Consider the following 20,996-nt stretch of genomic DNA (forward strand, 5'->3'; position numbering starts at 1 on the left):
AATCATAAATAGTTTTGAATAAAAATAATCCTAGTCAGCAAAGAAACAATAGAATATACAATATATACAAAATTACACTATAGCTCAAAATAAATAAACAAGTTTTTTGCAAAAAAAGATTATTTTATAGATATATGTACATAGAAATAAATCTAGGCTTCAATTTGACCAACTTTTACAAAAACTTTCGATGATAATGCGTGTTTTTGACGTTCTTTCTTTTCGGGCGTGTGTATGTATTCACAAAAGTATATTTCATCAAAAAACTAAGGGTAACATCATCGCCTGGTTTCAGTCCTTCTTCAGGTGTGAAGTTCAATTTGATTGTTACGTTATTGGACTTTCTCCAAGTGGTGAATCTATAAAAAAAATAAGAGAAACAACATAGAATAAGAATTTCCAGTTCGATTTTTTTTGTTTTTTACTTTGGTTCCTTTCGTTGAACTTTTATTCGAAGTAATCATTCGCCGTTCTTCTTCCTTGGTTGGCAGTTTCATAATGGTTGTGGTCATATGGTACATCGTTGGGTTAGTAAGCTTGAGGATCAATTCAGTGGACGTGCCAGGCTTCAGTGGCTCTTCACAACGCACAACAATTGAATGCGATACTTGATCGATCCTGGATGGTACTCCGGCTTGATGACATTGTGTTCGCATTCTGCTACGAATAGGGGTTGGTCACTGTGAATGGTTGATCGGCAGGTTGACCATGACGCTGCTGAATTGTCGTGACTATAAAGAAATTATTTTTCATTATATAAGGAAATCTGAAATGGAAGTTGACTTACTTTTTTTGATGTTGATTTTCTGTGTGAAAATCGATGGATTCAACTCGCCGACATCGTCAGTAGCTGCCGAGAGACTGATCTGAATCTGTTTGGCTTCTTGGGGATTCTTGTCGGGCCAGCTCATTTGCCTCCGAATGATTGGCACCGTTAAGCCAATGCGATCCTTAGGAGCAAAATAAATGGATTCGTTGTAGATTTAAAATTTGAACTCACTTACAGTCAGGGTTGGACATTTTTTGGAGTCTTCCTGCGATTGTATTCTTGTTTTGTTTGCGTCTCTTGCAGAACTGCAGATTGGTAGTACTCTTTATACCTAGAAGATGAAGATTAAGCTAGTTGACTACGATATGAATGTTTCGATACGTACTTACACAATCGATGGAGAAGGGCGTCAGCGGTCAACTATTACATGGCAAAACTTCCACTTGCATCATTGACTTGGTCGTGTTGTTTCTAATGGTTTTGATGGTGACACCTCCACCGTCAACACCTGCGGCAGCTATTGCAGTTGAGAAGCATATCTGTAGTTAAAAACATTGATATTATTTTGTTAAGAGAAATATAATATAAGGGAAATTGCTTTCTGCATTATGGCACTATCTAAAATGAAAAGACAGACTATAAAATAACTCGATTGTTGCATCTTCTTCACTGCAATTTGACTTACTTTTTATTCAATGAAGTGAACTTGTATATACCCCCTTCAAAATATCACATTATATTAAAAATCAAAACAATTAACAAAAACTTACTCTTATAATTCGAAACCCATTGTTTTGTTTTGCAAAATTTGTTTGTCATTTTTGACAGGTCACAAAAATTCCATAAGTTTCTTTTTAGCCCAATCCCCCATTTTGCTTTTTTTTCTCCACTCACATGTATTCACCGATAGCGAATTTGAGAGAGTTTACCTCGAATTTGAGAGAGTTTACCTCGAATAAAATTTGAGGGTGTTTCAGGTAGGACGGGTACCGGTCGGGACTCTAGATAATATATTTCCTCTATGTTCTCGACCCTCATTTATACTCATCGCATCATAACAATCTCTGCATCTTTTTCTAATTTTTCTTTTTCTTGAGAGCTTATTTTCAGTTTCCTTCATTTGATGTTTGACATTAGATGTTTTTGCATGATGTTCAGAAGTAAGTTCACATAATGCCTTGCAAACATCCTCTCTAAATTCCAAAATTGTGCATTTTTTGTTGTGTTTTTTGTAAAGAAGCAAGGCGTTCACTATGGACGTTGATAGCAAAAATTCAAAGGCTTTTTTTTGGTACCATCGAATCGTTTTCCGTAGTGGCGTAAAGTAGCAAGCCATTTGGTCTGAAATATCGATTCCTTGCTCAGTCGTCCTTTGACTTTCAAAGAGTTAACAAGTGGTTAAAAGTGGAAAGTAGATAATTTCAAAAAAGTGCATTTGTAAGGTTTTTCATTTAAGAAGGCAGTAAGCCACAAATTTTATTAATTAATCGGTAGCCGAGTTGAGGTGGCATCCGAAGACGGATCCAGAGGTCGTGGGTTCGAATCCCGTGCGGAGTGCACGAAAAATATTCTTGCTTTTTTCCACAATCGAGAAATTGTGGACTTCATTGATTGGGAAGAAAAGCTGATGGAGAAGGAGAGGAAAGCAGGGGTATCTGCCAACACATCGGGCGATGTTGCGGTGGTGCCAGCAGCGGTACCGCTAGCAACCGCAATAACATCAGGTCAGGCATCTGACCAATGGATAAAGGCAACAACCAACAAAAAAAGGAAGATCAAGAAGCATAGCCCAAATAAAGTGGAGAGGGCCAACTCCGCTAAGCGGCGGGATATGAGAAAAGAAATGGAGGGTGGTAAAGGAGGAATTACCACCGAAAGTGAGTTCTCAGACTACGCCGAGTCTGAGAAAACAGAGTATGTTTCCGAAGGTGGAGAGGGGCTCTTCAGGTCTCCGAATATGCATCTAATCATATCGGAGCCAGAGCCAGTCCCGCCGACAACGAAGGCTTTGGAGGTAGAGGCGGACCTCCAAGAGGAGACAACGCTTGTAAAGACCCTGCAAGCCAAACAAGCACAAATAAGCCAATTCGAGGAAAACCTCAGAAAGCTCAAGGAGGAAATGGAGCTCCTCCTCAGCCAGTTAAAATTAAAACAAGAGGCGCGCCGACAACAAGAGGCCGCCATCAGCAGTGACAGGCCCAAATGTTGAGGGCCCATCGACCTCAACTAAAGCATTGGAGCAGCAACAACAGCAGCAGCAGAAACAGCAGCACCAGAAACAACAGCAGCAGCAGAAACAGCAGCAGCAACAACAGAAACAACCACAGCCCAAGAAAGAAAAAATACCACCGATAAGAACTCATAGAGTTGACCTGGACGACATAAAACAGGTATGTAAGTCGGCCACTAAGGGCAAATTTTTAATTAAACTCTTAAGCGAAAAAGAAAAGAATTATTCGGTCCAGTGCTTCTCACTGGCCGAATACAAGCTTGTGAAAGAATTGTTAAAAGAGGCCACAGCTGAGTTCTTCAGCTACACGCCAAAAAGCGAAAAGTTTAAGACGGTCCTTCTGAAGGGCATAAGTTCCTGCACGGAACCGGAGGAGCTCTTAGCTGAGCTCCGCCAAAAAGCCAGTGACGATCTCGATTTTATCGGGGTCAAGCCTTTCACTACGGTGAAGTCAAGACGAGGGGGTTATAGGCTGCCAATGTTCCTCGTAACATTATCGCCCCAAAGTAGTTTGAATAGTGTCGAGAGAATCACAACTCTCGACAATCAAGCTGTACGCTGGGAGACATTAAAAAGGCACGACGACATTCTACAATGTACGAAGTGCCAGAGGTTTGGCCATGCCAATGCCAACTGCAATATGCAGTTGCGTTGTGTGAGGTGCAGAGAAACCCACAAAGAAGGAGAGTGCAAGCTGGGGAATGAGCGGGTTGAGGATTTGACCCTGCTCAAGTGTGTCCTTTGTGGAAACCAAGGGCACCCGGCTAACTATAGGGGTTGCCCTAAGGTCCAACAAATGAAACAGAAACAGGCCAGTCAAAAAGCTGAAAAAAGTCGAACAGTTAGTCGACAGGCTCCAACACAAAAATTCGTAGATCCCAAATTTTCCTACGCCCAAATGGTGTCAGGGAAAGGGAACACGAGACAGGCTCCACCAACGGTTGCCCCAACGGCCCCTGTGCCTAAGGCACCAGAGGTGCAGCCTGACATTGTAGCCTTGTTGTTGAGCATTCAAGGTCAACTAACAGGACTGCAAAGTCAGATAAAGGAGCAAGGCAAAAGGGTAGATCATCTCTACTCTTTGTTGCCTGGCCTGGCGCAATTTAGATCATAATGGGCGCGCTGCCGGAGACGCGCCTTAAAGTCCTAGCTGTGAATGTAAATTCACTGATTAGGATTGAACGAAGAGCTAATATGTTCCAATTGTTGACAGCCTACAGTCCCGATGTGTTTATGGCTAGCGAAACTAAGCTAAACCACAAACACAAATTGACTCATAAAAATTACAATATCGTAAGAAGAGACCGGCCAATCAAGGGGGTGGTGTCGCTCTCTTTATACGAAAAGGCATTAATTATAAAGTCATATACAACAATGAATTGCGAAAGCTCAAGACGCTAGAAGTTTGCGTTGTATGCATCTCTCTCACTCAAGGGAAGCGGATCTATATGATTGCGGCTTATGCGGCTGGAGCTCCGCAGGTTACTTACTTTGCTTCAGAACTCGAGATTCTTTTAAGGGAACTGAAACTGAGCTTGGAAGAAAACTATTTCATCTTGGCCGGTGATTTGAACGCAAAACATGAAGATTGGGGAAATCAACATAGCAATCCGAGAGGTAATCATCTTTTTAATTTGATGAATCTTTACAGCGTTGAATATGGCGTCGACCTGCTGGCTACCGAAAAGCCATCGTATCCAAGAAGCGGCTCCTTTCTGGATCTTTTGCTGTACGACACTAGACTGACAGTAACAGACAAAGTGGGTAATCACCCTCGAAACTGCTTACAGACAGTCGAGTACGACAGTGATCACTGCGGACTGGCTGCTGTAATGCAGATTCCGAACGAACGCGTGGAGTTGGAGGAATACGTTGCAACGCACTCTTACAATTACAGTAAGATGCGTTGGCCTAGTTTCACCAACGCCTTAGCGAGAGAACTTCGTTCGAGTGACATAGCCCCACCAAACAACAGAAACCTGACAAATACAGAAATTGACCAACATTTACAACAGATGGACGAAACAATAAAACGAACGATGGAACGGACAATTCCAAAGTACAGAGAACGGGACCAGAGACGTACTCATGACAGCGCAAATAGATCCAGAAGAAGCCATCTTTGACGATGACTTTTATATAATTGAAGATCCGAAGGAAAAAGTGGAGGCGGTGGGAGCTGCTTTCCAGCAAGTGTACAAGGTGAATGTTAGCATTCGCCCCAATCACGGCCTGGAAAACAGAGCCCTTCTTAATCACTTTTACCTTCGAAATGATATGACACAATGGCGATCTGAGAACCGCGGTTTCATGCGGTTCAATGACGATTCCTTGGCAAATGCCATAATCGCCGAGCAAACGGGACCAAGTCCCTTGTTAGTGACGAAGGTTGAGCTTCAGCTCATCTTCAATTCAATAAAAAACAAAAAGTCAGCAGGTGTCGATGGTATATCCAACGTTGTACTAAGACATTTACCGATGACATATACACCACGCTCTTCAATAACGCACTGAATAATGCATATTATCCAGTGCATTGGAAGACCGCTGTGGTTCATCCTCTCCCGAAAAAGGGAAAGGACAACTCCAACCCGTCAAATCTTCGGTCGATAAGTCTTCTTCCGAGCATCAGCAAAGTTTTCGAAAAGATCATTAGTAGGGCTCTGACTAAGTGGGCTGCGGACAACAAAATAATTCCGGATAAACAGTTCGGGTTCAAGGCGGGTCATGACACAATTCATGCTGCGTCTAAACTCGTTTCTGATATCCAATGGAATAAATCAAAACAACAATGCACAGGTGCTGTTCTGGTTGATTTGGAAAAGGCCTTTGACACCGTATGGTTAGAGGGTCTTTACCTAAAACTGAGCAGGCTTGGCATAAGCAAGCCATTGTTGTATATACTTTATGATATGCTTAACGGTAGAAAGTTTGTTGTCAAAAGTGGCAATGTAACTTCTACTACAACATTCGCAATTAAAAATGGTCTTCAACAGGGAGCGGTGAATTCGCCGATTCTCTTCAGCATTTACACCAGCGATCTGATAGGTAGTCTTACAAAGGCAATTGCGTACGCCGACGATCTAATTGCGTACAGAACGGCCCGAAAGGTTGAGGTTATTAGAATTCTCTTGCAGCGTGATTTCGACAAGATTCAGCGATATTGCGACGACTGGAAACTGAAAATAAATGTCCAGAAGTCAATGACAATTCTGTTCCGGACTCCGTTGGCTAGGGCCACGAGGGATACGTGTAAGAATTGGCGCAAGATGGTCATCGTTGATCTTCACGGGCAGCCATTGGCGAGCAGAAGTGTAGTGAAGTACCTCGGTATCTGGTTAGATCAGTATTTATATTTCGACAGACATATAAATGCTGCTCTGACCAGGGCCAGAGGAGCCTTCGCTCTGACGAAACGACTGTTTTTTAGCAGTCGGCTTGACCCCAGAGTGAAGGTAATTTGCTACATGGCGCTCATACGGCCAATGATCGTTTATGGTTGTCCTGTGTGGTTCAACGTTGCCCCTTCCCAGATGGAGAAGTTTCGGGTGTTCGAGCGGCAGTGTTTACGACGCTGTACCGGCTTATATCGAACAGCCGAATCTTCTTATGTGCATTACTATTCAAACGAGATCCTATACAACGGGGCTCGAATCAACAGAATTGACAATTTCGTGATAAAACTCGTTCGAGGTCACATTGCAAGAGCTATGTCTTCGACCAACAATTTAATTTTCGGGGCGTTCTATCCGAACGACGAGTATTTTGAGAGTGCACGCTTGGCGGCTTCATTCCCCCAGAGGCATTCCTCTTTTTAGATAGATGCGTCTGATACAGGATAGATTGGCAGTTCCGTTAATCTACCACGTCAGACGAAGAAACGTAGATAGGCGACTCCTGTACAATCGGGACGTCATGGCACAAGGCGGAGCAGAGCTCCTTCGGTTCAGTAGGGCTGTGTCCGAACGGGACCGAACTGATAGGGTGAAGCAGGAGAACCAGTTTTGGTGGCTTCAATCGGCACTTGATATTGGGTAGTCGGGATGGGGTTTTAAGCCTTGGCCGGCTTACATACTTGTTTTATGTTTAGGGTTTAGTTTTAAGTAGAATAGGCATGGTGGCACGAAAAAAAAAAATTAAAAAAAAAAAAACAAAAAAAAAAATTAAAAAAAAAAAAAAAACATTAAAAAACATTAAAAAAAAAATAATAAAAATAAAAAAAAAAAAGACATCGAAATATGAAAAACAAAAATGTTAGATAGTTAGATTTGCTGCTGTGGTTGTTCTAGTTTTAAGTAGTTTATAGGTAGAATAGGTAGTTTAAGTTAGTTTTTAAGTTTTATTTAAGGACCTTATTTTAAGTAGTTTGTAAGTAAAAATAAATAAAAAAAGGTTATTGATATTAGTTTTTTCAAAATTTTCTAATAAAAACAAAACAAATAAAATTTTAATTGAAGTAAAATAGATCTTAAGGCCGAAAGGCATTAGTAATTAGTGTTATAGTTTAGCTTAGAGTGTCCGTATGGGACCATTAAGTTAGTTGTAAGTTATGGATAATTAGGCTAGTTTTATGAATTTTTGTCTAGCTTTAAGATAGGTTTAAGATTGAATAAATAAAAATGAATTTAAAAAAAAAAAAAAAAAATCGATTCCTTGCTTTAGAATCAGCTGAAATCTGTTGCGTGACATCACTTTGGGCGCGAAAGAGTTCTTGAAAAAGTTGCCAGTGTTCCAATAGTGAGCAATCGAGGGATATTTTAAAATTCCCATATCCATACATTACAAGTCCCAAAAATTGTTCCATCTCCGGTATGTTCGTATCTTCCCACCGCTTTGAGCTAGAGTAACGTGTTATAGTGTTATTTTGCAAGAATTCGTTGGCATTTTTATTGGTCTCGATAACGATAAGCTGAAAAATGTCTTCAGTAACCATAAGATTATATACATCAATTGGCCGCATTGCTGATACCACTAGCGGGATATCAGTTGCTCTTGCTGTGTTTTGTTCAAAAACAAAAGCTTTTAGAGACTGGCAAGTAACTGTTGTCCATGTGTCTGTTCTCTAAGATGTTCCAGGTATTTGTTCAAGCTCAATTTCCTCGTTTTCTTCTCCAGATGATTCAGTAGAATCTGTGAGATCCGAATCACTACTATTTCCATCAGAAGGTATGTACTCATCGGAGTCAGAAGCTGCGAAGTCCAATTCATCGTCATCGGAATTTTCACCACGATTACGATTTCCGTAAAATACATTACTACTTATAGGAAAATTATTAGCTGCCATCTGGAAACGTTTATTTCAACTGATTCCTGTAAACGATAAAGCGAGATGTTCACAAGAAAAGCACATAACTAAGAAAATAACCGTGACCGCCGGCAGGTGCCATGTGACCCACCGGTAGTCACACTTAAAAAACAGGTTAGGTTATTAATATTAGTTTTTTTTTTTTCAAATTTTCTAATGGGCCCTATCGTGAAAGAGATTTCCCGGGAAATATTTCCCACGTTCGAAAAATTCGTATCGTGAATGATGTTCGAAATTCCCCTCGGAATTTATTGCTATCGTGAACAATATTTGCATGGGAAATTTGATGTGATTTCTCTGGAATTTTTCCGCATTTATTTTGGCGGAGAAATTAAGGCGAGACGGAGCAATGTAAGTGCTTTTGAAACTTTTTTGATAAATAAAAACAATTTTTTAAAGTTATTATAGGACGAACTCAACAAATCAAAACCAATTAGAACTTCTGGTTAGTATTATGGAAAAGAATACGGATATAGCGACTGGATTTACCACCTATAGAGAAAAAGAAGATTTGGCAAAGTTTTGGAAGAAAACGGAGATGGAGCTCAATAGCCTTGGTCCACCAATCAAATCCATATCCGATTGGAAAAAAGTAATATTTTGTTTACAAAATTATAATGCTTGTGGCTCTAAAAATGTTTTTCTTTTTTCAATACAAACAGGTATGGCTCGACAAAAAAAAATATATTCGGAACAAAATGTCAGAAAATATAAAAAATAAAAAAGCTACCGGAGGAGGTCAATTTAAGGAACACAAATTTTCGCGTTTGGAGGAAACCATCATCAGAATATGTTCCATGAAGGATTCGATAGAAGGTTGCCGAAATGCATCTTCATTTGGATTACCTTCGTGTAGTAAAAAAAGGAAAATGGGCAACCAAGATAAAGAAAACGTTCCCTCACTTCAAGCAAGTTTGGAATGTGTTCTTGACTTCGATGAAAGTCATTCTAAGTCTCCAGTAGATCGTCAACAAATTGAACCAGAACCCCAGCCTGTCGCTGATGACATTATGAATTCAAGCAAATCGTCAAAAAAAAGAAAATCATTTAATACGACGAACCCAGAATATCTAGAACAAGAGCTTTCTATTCAAAAAGAGATTTGCACTAAAATAGGAAAAGCCGTCGATTTTCTGGAAAGTCATCAAGAGGAATTTTCTCAAAAAGTACAAAAAATTTACCGATCTATAGATAGGCTCTATGATCAGCAAAAACTTATGTTGAAAGAAATGTGTCGCCATAAAATCCAATTGGAACAGCAAAAACAACAAAAGTTTGAAGAAATTAAACGCCACAATAACAAAATGGAAAACTTGAGACTCAAAGAAATTGAATCGAAGATAAAATTTAAAGAGGACCTCATTCAAATTGAGGAAGAAAAGCTCCGAAAGATGCAATAATTTGTTTTAAGTGAAGAAAGTTTTGTAACCAGTTACTTTATTTATTTTATGTAGTGAAATATTTTTATGTTTATTTTTTTGTTTATTTTATTTATTTTTTTAATAATAATAATATATATATATACATATAGATATGTTTGTGAAGTTCCTGACTGTGAATTGAAGATGATGTGATATATCAAATAAAAAAAAAATAAGTTTCAAATGCTGTTTCCAATACTTCTTCTTAATTCCTGTCCAACGGCTAAATATTCGGCATCGCTTGCTGATTGGAGGTCACTTTCAGATAGCACATTCGAAGGATCCGCGGTATCTTCCAGAATCGTTGAGTCAACCTGGTACTCCATTGGAAGACTGCTTTTAAAAAATATGCACATGTTGTGTAAAGCACAGCATGTGTTAACGATTTGGATTGCTTTTTGGGGTTCATAGTGGAGTTCTCTGGCGCCTAGAATGCATCTCCACCTACCTTTCAGAACCCCGTTCACTTGCTCAATTATTTTGCGAGCGGCTTTATGTGCTTTGTTGAATTTACTCTCCGGTGATCCTTCCTGGCATGTTCTATGCGGAGTAAGTAGCCATGGCGCTAATGGGTATCCTGCGTCACCTAAGAGGAAAAAAATTAATGGTAAAACAATTCAAAACAAAATTATAACGTTTTTACCTAATAGCCAAAAATTTCGTTCGCCACTCAGATATCGTTGTAGCAAATGGGAACGAAACTCCGACACTTTCCACACCAATGAATCGTGGCATGCTCCTGGATGTGTTGCATCGACGAAACGAATCTTCATTTCTTCATCACAAATCTAAAAATATGAATAAAATATGTGTATTTACTTAACCGTATTCAAATATAGGTAACAATACCTATAGACAACTTTTGAACCACTTACAAGTAAAACATTCAGGCTATAGAATCCTTTTCTGTTGAAAAACAAGTGCTGAGATGCATGCGGTCCAACAATTCTTACGTGCGTTCCATCTATACACCCAATCACTCCTGGAAGTTTATATTTTTCGAAAAAATGCAAATTCGTACTTCTTTGCTCTTCTGCGGTTTGACTTTTGATCCATTCTGGACAAAGATTTTCCTCGAAAATGTTAAGGAAGTTTGACAATACTTCTGAGAATGTTGATTGGGCAATACCTACATCGTGGTCCTTACCGACTCCTCTTTGGTACCCACCTTCAGCAAAAAAACGAAGACACGCACTTAGCCTGACGATTTTCGGCACAGCGAATGATTTTTTTGCTATGGGGAAAGAATCGGAGAGGGTATCTAGCAAATATTTGAATACATTTTTATTTATTCGATAATTCTTGATAAATCTGAAACAAGAATAATTAAAAAGATAATTTGGCATATTGCAAAATTTTACTCACAGTTCTTGTGGTAGCTCCAAGGGGTTGGAATTATCCCTTAATTGGCGTCTTATAGACCTGATTGCACTTTTTTTTTGTTTCTTCCTCCTCCACCGCCAGTAATACAAATCCTATGCTATGCATTTTAAAGATTTAAAATTCGATGTAACCAAAACAAAAATTATTTCAAACAACAAGAAATGTAACTGTCAAAACAGTGTTTTTAGATGGAGGGACTTTTTATTCTTCAAATTCTTCAAGAGTCAAAGAGGACAATTTTATGCCAATTTTGAGGAAACAAAAGTACCATATAATTCTTCCTTCACATGAAAAAAAAAGAACGCATTTTAAATATTCCGGAACGAATAAATAAAAACCGCAAAATGATTTATCCGGAATATTCTTCTGAATAAAGAAACGTAAAATGATGTTTCAAATATTCTTAATGAATAAAGAAACAAAGTTGATGTTTTAAAAGATTTTACAAATTCATAATAGGGGAAATTTGTTTGGGATATTGTTTTATTGTACAGGGAATTTCAACTAACAATTAAATTTTTTTTAAGTAAGATCCTATGATAACACTGCACACAATTCGAAATTGAGTTCCGAAAAAAATTTGTTTTTTCGATGTTGGTAGTTATTTCCCTGGGAAAAATTTATTCCGAGGAAAATTCACGATAACTCGAAATGTTTCTTGGGAATGAAACTTTCCGTGGGAAATAAAATTCCCCGGGAGATTCCCGATAAGGCCCAATAAATACAAAAATATATAAAATTTAAATGAAGTAAAATAGATCTTAGGGCCGAAAGGCATTAGTATTAAGTGTTATAGTTTAACTTAGAGTGTCCGTATGGGACCATTAAGTTAGTTGTAAGTTATGGATAATTAGGCTAGTTTTATGAATTTTTGTCTAGCTTTAAGATAGGTTAAGAATGAATTAATAAAAATGAAGTAAAAAAAAAAACACTTAAAAAACAGTTAATAATTTGACAAAACACAAAAAAAATACACAGCACAGTTAATATATGCTTAACGAACACTTTTGAACAAAAACACACTTATGGCACACAGAGTAGAAACATTTTTTTTTCTGTGGGGGCAGCGAACGTGTTAAGATATGGATTTGGATGTTGGTTTACAGCTGCAAATGAGTTGAAAAACTTCGAGCGAGAACAGCTGAGATTCTATTGTGGAAAATACAGAAGGCCAAATAAAAAATGGTATTCAAATACAACAACATACAGAGAACAAAATATATAGAACCTCTCTTTATATATGGTTAACCTATTGCGAAATAAATTACAATCATTGTCCAATCATTTCAAACCAGTTGTAAAAGATATTGGGGACAGAAGTATCAATGAAAGCGTACTTTATAGCAACTTTTACTTATCCACTATAAATATATTGAATTGAAGGTCTCCAACATTATTTAGAACAACTTCCAGTTCTAACCTAAAACTACCCTTTTTCGAAAAAGCACCTACACATAAATTATTTATTTCAGATTCTTGAAAAATTTTCGATTGAACAAAGAAACGTTTGTGTATGCTTTGCGGTTGCTCGATTTAAGATCATTAATATGATACATATTCTATCTTTCAACTGGCTGCAACTTTAAATCTTCTTGGAGGTGGTGGTTATCATAGGCAAGTTGGGGCTGCACCGATGGGTCAAAGTACTGTTGCTGAAATAAGCGTCGAGGTTATTAAGAGAATGGAGTCGGTTATATTTTTTGCCAAATATAAAATTCCTGGAAGTAGAATCTTACATAAATCAAAATTTATTAACTATATAGTTTTGATAACCGTATAATATGTTAGTGCTACAAAGCAATCATAAACTTTTAGTGATCACCTAACGCAGTACAAAGAAAAGTTCATAATCAAAACAGTAACAGTCAACTATCGAATTACGCGATTCTACCCCAGGTTTTTCTATACAAATTTTTGAATCAAGCACATTTCAACTCGATTCAGGTATATAAAGAATTGAGGCGAGCTTTAAGCTCACTTCAACACCACATGTTAATGATGTAGTCTACGAACAAACCCCCTTCTTGAAGTTTTTATTTTATGTCAAAGCTGCAATTATTAAATGAACTATTTTGTATAGAATCTCAATTTCCAGATGTTTCCTTACCATGTCTTCTTGAAAATTGCCCATTTTATTAGTTTAAGTTAGTTTTTTTTTGCTAAGTTAATTTTGACTTTTGATTTTCATAAAACTTTCTTTTATTTGTGTTTTTGTTTATTATTCTGACAGATCTTCTTTCAGTTGTACCAATTTTTGAAAATACAAAAATCTGGCTACTGCCGATGCGTTTTTTTACGAATTTTCTACTTTACTATTTATAGAATGCCAAAAAAACAGATAAATTAGTAAAACATCGAAATAAACTCAGTTTTTATCTTATTTTATATTTATTTATATATCTCTCTAATAAGTGTATATAAATTAAAATAAATAAATACATTATATATATTTTCTTTTTTTGTTTATTTTTTACGTTTTAGTTTATGTTTTTTTTTTTAATTTTGTTTCCTTTTTTATTTTGTTTATATACTTTTAATAGGTTTTCTTGTCTTTGTATTTTACTTTCGCCTTTCTACCATTCTTGCATTATTATTTATTTTCTTTTATTTTTATTCAACATAGTTTCAACTTTTGCATATTCAACAAAACAATACATAATCATAACAGATGACTTTCGAGACACTTCCGGTCTGATTTCTCATAGTATAATCTCAGCATTCAACTTTGTCTATCCTTTCCGGCTGTTTGGATGATGAGAATAAGTTAACATGTTTATTTTCTTTCTTTCTTTTGTAATCATTTATTCATTTCGATCCCCTCTCTTCTTGTAATAGTGTTGATGTAAATTTTTTAAAACTAATATTATTTCCCCTTATTTTCTTTTTTTTCTGAATTGTGGATGTTTTATATTAAGCTATATATATTTGTTTATTATTAACTAATCTAACTGAAAAATTCCGCTCATTTCTTACACATAAAATTATTACATAAAACCATGTACATTAAAAATGTACCATGTACTTTTTATGTATGCTACATGCATTGTTTTTGTTTTATTTTGATGATTTTGTATACTCGTTTTGTTTTATTTAATTTAGAATAAATATATATTTTTTTTTATTTTTATTTCTGTTTCTTGTTTATTTCTATTTGTTTACTTTTCTATAATTATTATTTATGTGTTTATGGTTTATATTTTTTTATTTTGTTTCAGTTGGAAGAATTTGTTACCCAGTTCTGGAATCTAATGAAAATCTCAAGAACTTAGTAGCTTTCCCTTGTTATTTATTTTATTTTATTTTATTTTAATTTTCTGAGTAAAAGGAAAAACAAGTAATCAGTGTATTTTTTATTTGTTTTAATAAATGCAACAAATTAATAAAGAAAAACTAAAAAAAAAAACATTTTCGGAAACTCGAAATTTTTCTTAAATTTAATAAAGAAAACAGAATTTTTAGTATGAAATAGTGCAAGGAGAGAAGAAGATAACATTGTTTATATATTTTATATAAGAAAAAAAAAGAAAACTAAATAATTTTGAAGAAAAAAAAAAAACAAAAAACAAATTAAAGAAAAATATACGTGGAGTCAAAATAATAAGTTGTTACGATAGTTTCATTACTAAATAATTAATAATAATTATAATAAATAAATAATAATATAATGGCTCAGAAAAAAATAAAATTTCTGTTACTTAAAATAATGATTATGCTTAAGAGCGGATAGCTCTGATGCGGGAGAGAGTTGCCCACTTGACCAGACCGTCTTGTCACAAATTGGCTGTAAGGATTGGGGTGTATGACAGTTGAGATGGAGTCGTAAGAATGAATATCACTTCTATTTTAACATCTTCATATCTCTTCATATCCACCAGGCTTAAACATTAGCTTAATGTGTTTTATAATAATAATAATAATTATAATATTAACATAAATGTTTGATTAGCTATTGTGTTGCAATTATTGGAAATAAATTAGGAATCGAATTAGAAATCTATGTGCATTGATTTTCATTTCGTTTTGTTTTGTTGTATAATCTTTTTCACATAATACCCCGTCTGCACTTTTTATGAGATTTCTGGTTCTCTTTTATTTCTTTTTTTTTTGTTTTGTTTTAATGTATAAACAAATGTTTATAAGAGTTACGTAATTATTGACGATTTTTAATCTTTTACTTAATCATAGTATTTTCTTGTTCTTAAATTTTTATTATTATTTTCCTTTTGGTATATTTTGTTGCATTTTTTTCTTTTTTGTGTAAAATGGACCGGAAATTATTATTATTTTTTATTACGACATTAATTTTGTTTTATGTTTGATGCTGGATTAGCGTGACGGTCGGGATCCCTTGTAGTTAGGGTTGGGGTGCCTTGGTTGCACTTGTCGTGGTGCTGTAAAAAAAAATTGTAAAATTATTTAAAAAAGTCACAGTTAAATAGATATTTTTAGTAAGATTGGTAAAATTGGTTACAAATAAATAATTAGGTGGCGCAACAGTTCTTAGATAAATAGGGCCTACTGACTTACAAGTCTCAACCATTCCTGAATGCGGATCATGTCAGGGAAATAGATAACCTACAGTTGTAATACCGAATCCGAACGGCTAAGTTGTGAAAGCACTTTTCAGGTCAGCAATTACTCTTCGAGGATTTGTCAATTCCTCGCACTGTAAGGTGGGACAGGCAGGGACTAAACCCAAGATCTCTCATATGACAGTGCAAGGCTACAGTGAAATTGGTTAAATAAATATAAATTGTGTGGCGCAACAGTCCGTTGAGAACTAGGGCCTGGAGACTTACAACTCTTAACCATTCCTGTGTGCAAGTACTGTTGTCACGGATGGAGGGGACCTACAGTTTTAAACCGATTCCTAGCGGCTAATTTGAGAATTTATCAGTTCCTGACAAGAGGCAGTAAATTGAAATTGGTTGGAAAGCCATAAATTGGCTGATCATGTTACCACAAAGACGTCTTTTATTAAAGTCACGGGGAAGATCTCAAATTGAGACGAATGGTACTTACATTTCTGTATAGTGCAGATTTTGTTTGAATGTCTAGTATACCACAATTTTGGAAAAGAACACTTATGATGATCGAGGCACTTTTTCGTACAATCTATGTACAACAAGTTCACTCTGTTTCAGAGTGATCGCCTATGCGGACGACGCAACGTTGCTATAGCGGTTTCAGGAAAGCATCTTAACACCCTAAAAGAACTCTTACAAAATGCCTTAAACAGACTAATACTTTGGGCTGATCGGTGTGAACTGGGTGTTAACCCACACAAAACCGATTTAGTCTTATTTTCGACCAGATACAAAATTCCATTTGTCAACTCTGCCTATATTAAAGGACGAGGCTTAATACCTGGGTCTTGTTTTAGACAAAAAAACTAAATTGGAAACGCAATGTACAGGAAAGAGTCAAAAAAGTTACTGTAGCTCTTTTTTCTTGCAAAAAAGCTATTGGTAATAAATGGGCTTACAACCCAGAATCACGCATTGGCTATACACATCGGTAATTAGATCGATTTTAATGTACTGTGTGGCAGTATGGTGGACTGCTTTAGAGAAAGCTATAACAGCGACATATTAAATAAAGTCCTACGTTCAACTTGCCTATGTGTAAGCGGATCGCTTCGCACGAGCGACGCCATTTGCGGCACTGGACACCTTACTCTACCTAACACCTCGTGATATATTTAGCAAACAAATAGCTGCAAGCTCTGCTATTCGCCTCAAAACTTTGTCGCAGTGATTTTACAACAACATTGGCCACTCCGTAATTCTTGGGTATTTAGAATCAATTCCAAAGAACACAGACTACACCATCCCCCAACTGCAATTCGACAGAAATAGAGCATTCCAGGAAGACGATTCAGATGGTTCAAAAACAAAATAAGGGGTTGGTGGTTTAATATTCACCTTTGCTGTGTGCCGGGCCATAGAGACATTCCAGGTAACTGTAAGGCAGATAAACTTGCCAGGAAAGGTACAGTGCAGCCCATCCTACCGCGTTTGGCAAGTGCTGGCATACCAATCGCTACTTGTAAACTGTTGTTACTCCAAGACGCTACGAAGAAGGTAAACACCAGGTGGAACAATAGCACCACGTGCAAGGTCACAAAAAACATCTGGCCAACATTAGATTTAAAGCCATCACGGTGCTTGCTATCTCTTAGCAGATCGCATGTAAACTCGATAATAGGTGTCATAACCGGACACTGTCTAATGGAAAACCACGCCACGCGGTTAGGCGTATTCTCAAATGACTTTTGCAGAAGCTGAATGTACGATGAAGAGGAAGAACGGTTCTTCACCTTCTCTGTACATGCCGCCCTGTTCTAGCTAAAAAACGCAAGAATTACCTAGGAGAATTCTTCTTTAACGATCTAAATTATATAAGCATAATCATCCTCTCATGTTTCGTAAGGGACTCAAACTGGTTCCATTGAATCAAGATTCATGTGGTATCACAACTGGCCTAAGTGTGTCCGATTCCATCATTGACAGCCACTTTAACCTAACCCAACCCTTTTGATCGCAATTCACACCTTAATGTCATTTTTTTGGACAAATTTATTTGACATTTCGTCCAAACCATAATTGTGCCATTTGGACAATTGAGAATTTACGAGTAGTTTTTAGAAACCTAATGCTTAAGTGACTATTTAGTGCGGTTTAACTTAGGTCGGCCAAGCTGGTTTTGGGAATGATGATAACGGAATTTTTCTGGCCAGAAACCGAGAATATGGATCTGGACAATATGTTGTTTTAAGATATTATCCAATGAAACAGTGCATCTTTCGTGCGAGAAATTCCATGGTATTATATCAAGTTCGTGGCGATGTCAATTGGCATTGTGATTTAACACCATTGGACTTCTTTCTTTTGGGATTTTTAAAAGAAAAAGTGTACGTCAAAAGGGATCGGGAAAACCTGAAAAAAGGGCTGAAAAGTTGAACTTAACAGGCTCGTTCACGTTTCAGCACGACAATGACCCAAAACATACGGGCCCCGACGTGCGTATGTGGTTGGCATATAACATTGCACATGTGCGTCCACACCCACCACAATCCCCGGATCTCAATCCAATTGAGGATTTATGGGAAGACTTTGATAGACGCGTAAAAAGCGAGGAAAGGTAAAAGATTGGAGAAGAAACGAACAAAAATTTGGTGCAAGGCGTTTTGCTGCTGTTATAAAGCAAAGGGCCTCTCTACTAAGTAGTAATACTACCTTATATTTATTTAAATTACTCTGTTTAAGAATTTAATATATGATACCAATATTCTTGTGCTTCCAGCACCCTTAACTTTGACTTAAATTCGATTATTCATTTTTATTGGTATCATCACTGCTTCGAAATGTACAAAACTTTATTTAAATCACTACAATATATACGATGCCAAAGCTCTATACAAAGAGACCTTAACAATTCAGTTAGTGTAACTGCTTAACTACAAACTTTTTCAAAACATTACTTTGAATTTGCATTTTTTTAAAGTGTTTTGCATTTAATTTCTTCTTTTCTAAAATTTATTGTGCATTTACAAACCTGATATCATCATATTCATTGCCGGATACATTCCTGTAATCGGTGCCATTTGTGGTCTCAAATCACTCGGTGGAGATCGACGGTTGTTTTGTAGAGCAACAGTTGGCTAAAATAAAAATCAAAAAGTCAAAAATATACTAACAAAATAGTTTTTGTGTTTAAGTTCTTTTCAATTACATGTGCAAAATATGTCTGTCCATATTTTATATAAACACCAGCTGGAGCACCGGGATGATTATAGGCTCCAATAATTGGTTGATGACAACCGGCTGCTGTTGCTTCGTTAGCAGCCGCTGCGGCTGCAACAACGGCAGCCGCTTGAGCATTTTGAGCTGCCGCATGCATCGGTGGAATGTGCGCTCCTCGCGTTATATACACCGGTGATGACTGCTGGTTATCAGCAGCAGTTGCAACATAAGATGGTATTCCTCCACCACCACTTGTAGTGTAGCCTGACACAATACTGTTGGGCGAGTTGTTGTTGCTCTCATTTGAGTTAGCACTTGGTGAATTTCGCTGACTCACGCTACGGCGAAATTCAAGATTGCTCGGTTTCTGCCGGTATCCAGAAGATACCCGAGGTTTGCTTTCGGAACCGTTTTGTGTACTTTGGTTGCTGCTGCTGTTGCCGTTGTGATTTGAATCTGAACGACCCCCGTTGATGCCCATGTGGGGACTGTTTAACAGGGAGTTTTGTGATTTATCTGCACCGTTTATGCGTTTTGACTGACCCATGTGCATTGGACGCTGCCCTTGAATGCCATTCGAAGGCATCATAGACTGGTTGGAAATGTCATTCGATGCGGCCGGAGGCTTGTTGTTGATATTACTGTTTGGTGTTCCATAAAGCGATGATGATGAATTCTGGCGTCCGTTTGAGGAGTATCCACCATTGTTTGAAGACTTATTCTTGTTCATTCCTCCTACTCCGTTGCTGTTCCTTTTCTCGTAGGTATGGGATGAGTTTCCACCTGTGTGTTGTGCGTCAGTAAAGCTCTGATAGTGATTCTGAATGGGTGAGTTATAGTTACTTGACAGAATTGGAGGAGTTGCAAAGAGAGGAGGATTTCGCTGATTGTGGTGCGAAAGTGAATGAGGAGTACTCGGAGCGGATTGCGCTGTACCGGTGTTGGCGGCTGCATGATTTGAACTTACGTTTGCATGCACAGAATAGCTTGTCGGTTGAGGTGGTTCTACAGGGATCGGCCCATTGCTCGAAGTCAAGGGAGGATGATTGAATAGAGAACTGATCACAGCGTTTGGTTGATGAGGGAGTGGAGTGAGCACACCAGTGGCGGCCGCTGCGTTCGCGGGCGTCGTTGTACTTTGGTGAGTATATGGAAGCATATTTGAGGAAAAGACTGCATGCTGTGGAATGGCGTACATTGTTGGACCGTTGATTTCGGATGCAAGTGCAAGTGGAACGCCTGGTCCCAATTGATACGTTGCATTTGCCGAAGTGACAGAATGGCTATTGCCTTGCACGCTATTCTGTTGGTGGTGAGGCGGAGTTGCTCGTTTTCCACGACCGCCACCGCCACCACCTCCTCCGCTGACGGTGTGGCTATTATTATTGTTTGGGGCACTTGAATGATTACTTGCATTTACTTGACTTACAGTCGTTGCAAGGCTTGTCGACACACCATTCGATATTTGAAGCGGTGCCGTTGGTTGTGGAATAATCGATGAAGGAACCGCGTTTGCAAGGGATTGCTGAGGCACATAATACGTCATAGTTTGGCCCCAATAGCCTTTTTATAATTTAAAAAGCAAACAAACAAAAATAAATTAGTTATTTTTATATTTCGTATTGGTTTTTGTTATATTTTACCATTATATGGGTACGGGTATCCTATGGGATAAGTAGTAGTCATTGGATATTGCTGCATTTGACCACTGGCCGCTGCAGCAACTGCTGCTCCGCTAGCAGCAAATTGATCGCTAGAGTAAACGACTTGCCCTGGATAAATAGGTGCCCCAGTAAATTGTGTTGTTGGGTAAGCAGCTACTGGAAGCATTGCAGCTCCGCCTGTAGGTTGATAAATGGTCTGTGACCCAGGCGGCAATAAGCTGTTAGGATCACGTTGTTGAGACGGATCAAATACAGGCATAAAATAACCCTGCATTTCATTATCCTGATAGAAATGAAAAAGAAAACAAAAAATAAATCAGAGGGTGACAAATTTTATTTTCTATCAATTATTTAATAATACCATTGGCGGAGGATAAGTATACACCATTCCTTGGGGAACCGCATAAACACTTCCATCAGGCTATAAAAGAAGAGGAACGTTCAAATTGAGATTGAATACTCCAGTGACAACTCAGAAA

The 20,996-nt window shown here is 37.5% G+C and overlaps 3 protein-coding genes and 1 long non-coding RNA gene across 8 annotated transcripts in view; 1 reads left to right on the forward strand and 3 right to left on the reverse strand.

Annotated features, from left to right (window-relative positions):
* Positions 1–18: 18 nt before the first annotated feature.
* Positions 19–1,482, reverse strand: LOC129946817 (uncharacterized). 4 transcript variants are annotated; one of them, XR_008781648.1, is made up of 4 exons: positions 1,155–1,482; positions 788–1,100; positions 426–731; positions 19–359 (listed from the first exon to the last, which is right to left on the reverse strand). It is a non-coding gene; the product is annotated as an uncharacterized LOC129946817 (long non-coding RNA). The 4 variants fall into 4 exon arrangements; XR_008781647.1 differs by having other exon boundaries at positions 20–359; positions 1,159–1,482; XR_008781646.1 differs by having other exon boundaries at positions 74–359; positions 788–950; positions 1,005–1,482.
* A 7,368-nt stretch (positions 1,483–8,850) lies between these two features.
* Positions 8,851–9,704, forward strand: LOC129945140 (uncharacterized). Its single transcript, XM_056054799.1, has 2 exons — positions 8,851–8,896; positions 8,967–9,704. The coding sequence occupies exon 2, from the start codon at positions 9,003–9,005 to the stop codon at positions 9,702–9,704; it is 702 nt and encodes a 233-aa protein (XP_055910774.1). The 5' UTR covers positions 8,851–8,896; positions 8,967–9,002.
* Positions 9,705–9,854: 150 nt separating this feature from the next.
* LOC129945141 (putative nuclease HARBI1) lies at positions 9,855–13,239 on the reverse strand. The gene is made up of 5 exons (XM_056054800.1): positions 13,216–13,239; positions 11,091–11,200; positions 10,601–11,036; positions 10,369–10,513; positions 9,855–10,311 (listed from the first exon to the last, which is right to left on the reverse strand). Exons 1-5 carry the CDS (start codon positions 13,237–13,239, stop codon positions 9,905–9,907), a joined length of 1,122 nt encoding a protein of 373 aa, XP_055910775.1. The 3' UTR covers positions 9,855–9,904.
* A 745-nt stretch (positions 13,240–13,984) lies between these two features.
* LOC129947955 (protein encore) overlaps positions 13,985–20,996 on the reverse strand; it is a 54,203-nt gene continuing 47,191 nt past the window's right edge. For both annotated transcript variants that reach the window (XM_056058740.1, XM_056058741.1), the window contains exons 13-17: positions 20,879–20,938; positions 20,497–20,800; positions 18,843–20,416; positions 18,666–18,771; positions 13,985–15,499 (exon numbers count right to left, since the gene is read on the reverse strand). In XM_056058740.1, coding sequence (XP_055914715.1) covers positions 15,435–15,499; positions 18,666–18,771; positions 18,843–20,416; positions 20,497–20,800; positions 20,879–20,938 — 2,109 coding nt within the window. In that variant the 3' untranslated portion in view covers positions 13,985–15,434. The remainder of the gene's footprint in view (positions 15,500–18,665; positions 18,772–18,842; positions 20,417–20,496; positions 20,801–20,878; positions 20,939–20,996) is intronic.

The sequence above is a fragment of the Eupeodes corollae genome, chromosome 2, assembly GCF_945859685.1.
Source record: "Eupeodes corollae chromosome 2, idEupCoro1.1, whole genome shotgun sequence".
In the NCBI taxonomy this organism is placed as follows: Eukaryota; Metazoa; Arthropoda; class Insecta; order Diptera; family Syrphidae; genus Eupeodes; species Eupeodes corollae.

What these genes read in the sequence shown, in the direction of transcription:
- LOC129945141 (XM_056054800.1), bottom strand. Translation starts at nt 13,239, where the DNA reads ATGGGCAATTTTCAAGAAGACATG. An exon ending in ATAGCCTGAATGTTTTACTT is followed by an intron (nt 10,514 to 10,600) that starts GTAAGTGGTTCA and finishes TCATATTTTTAG; the next exon opens with ATTTGTGATGAAGAAATGAA. An exon ending in ACGAAATTTTTGGCTATTAG is followed by an intron (nt 10,312 to 10,368) that starts GTAAAAACGTTA and finishes TTTTCCTCTTAG; the next exon opens with GTGACGCAGGATACCCATTA.
- LOC129945140 (XM_056054799.1), top strand. Translation starts at nt 9,003, where the DNA reads ATGTCAGAAAATATAAAAAATAAAAAAGCTACCGGAGGAGGTCAATTT.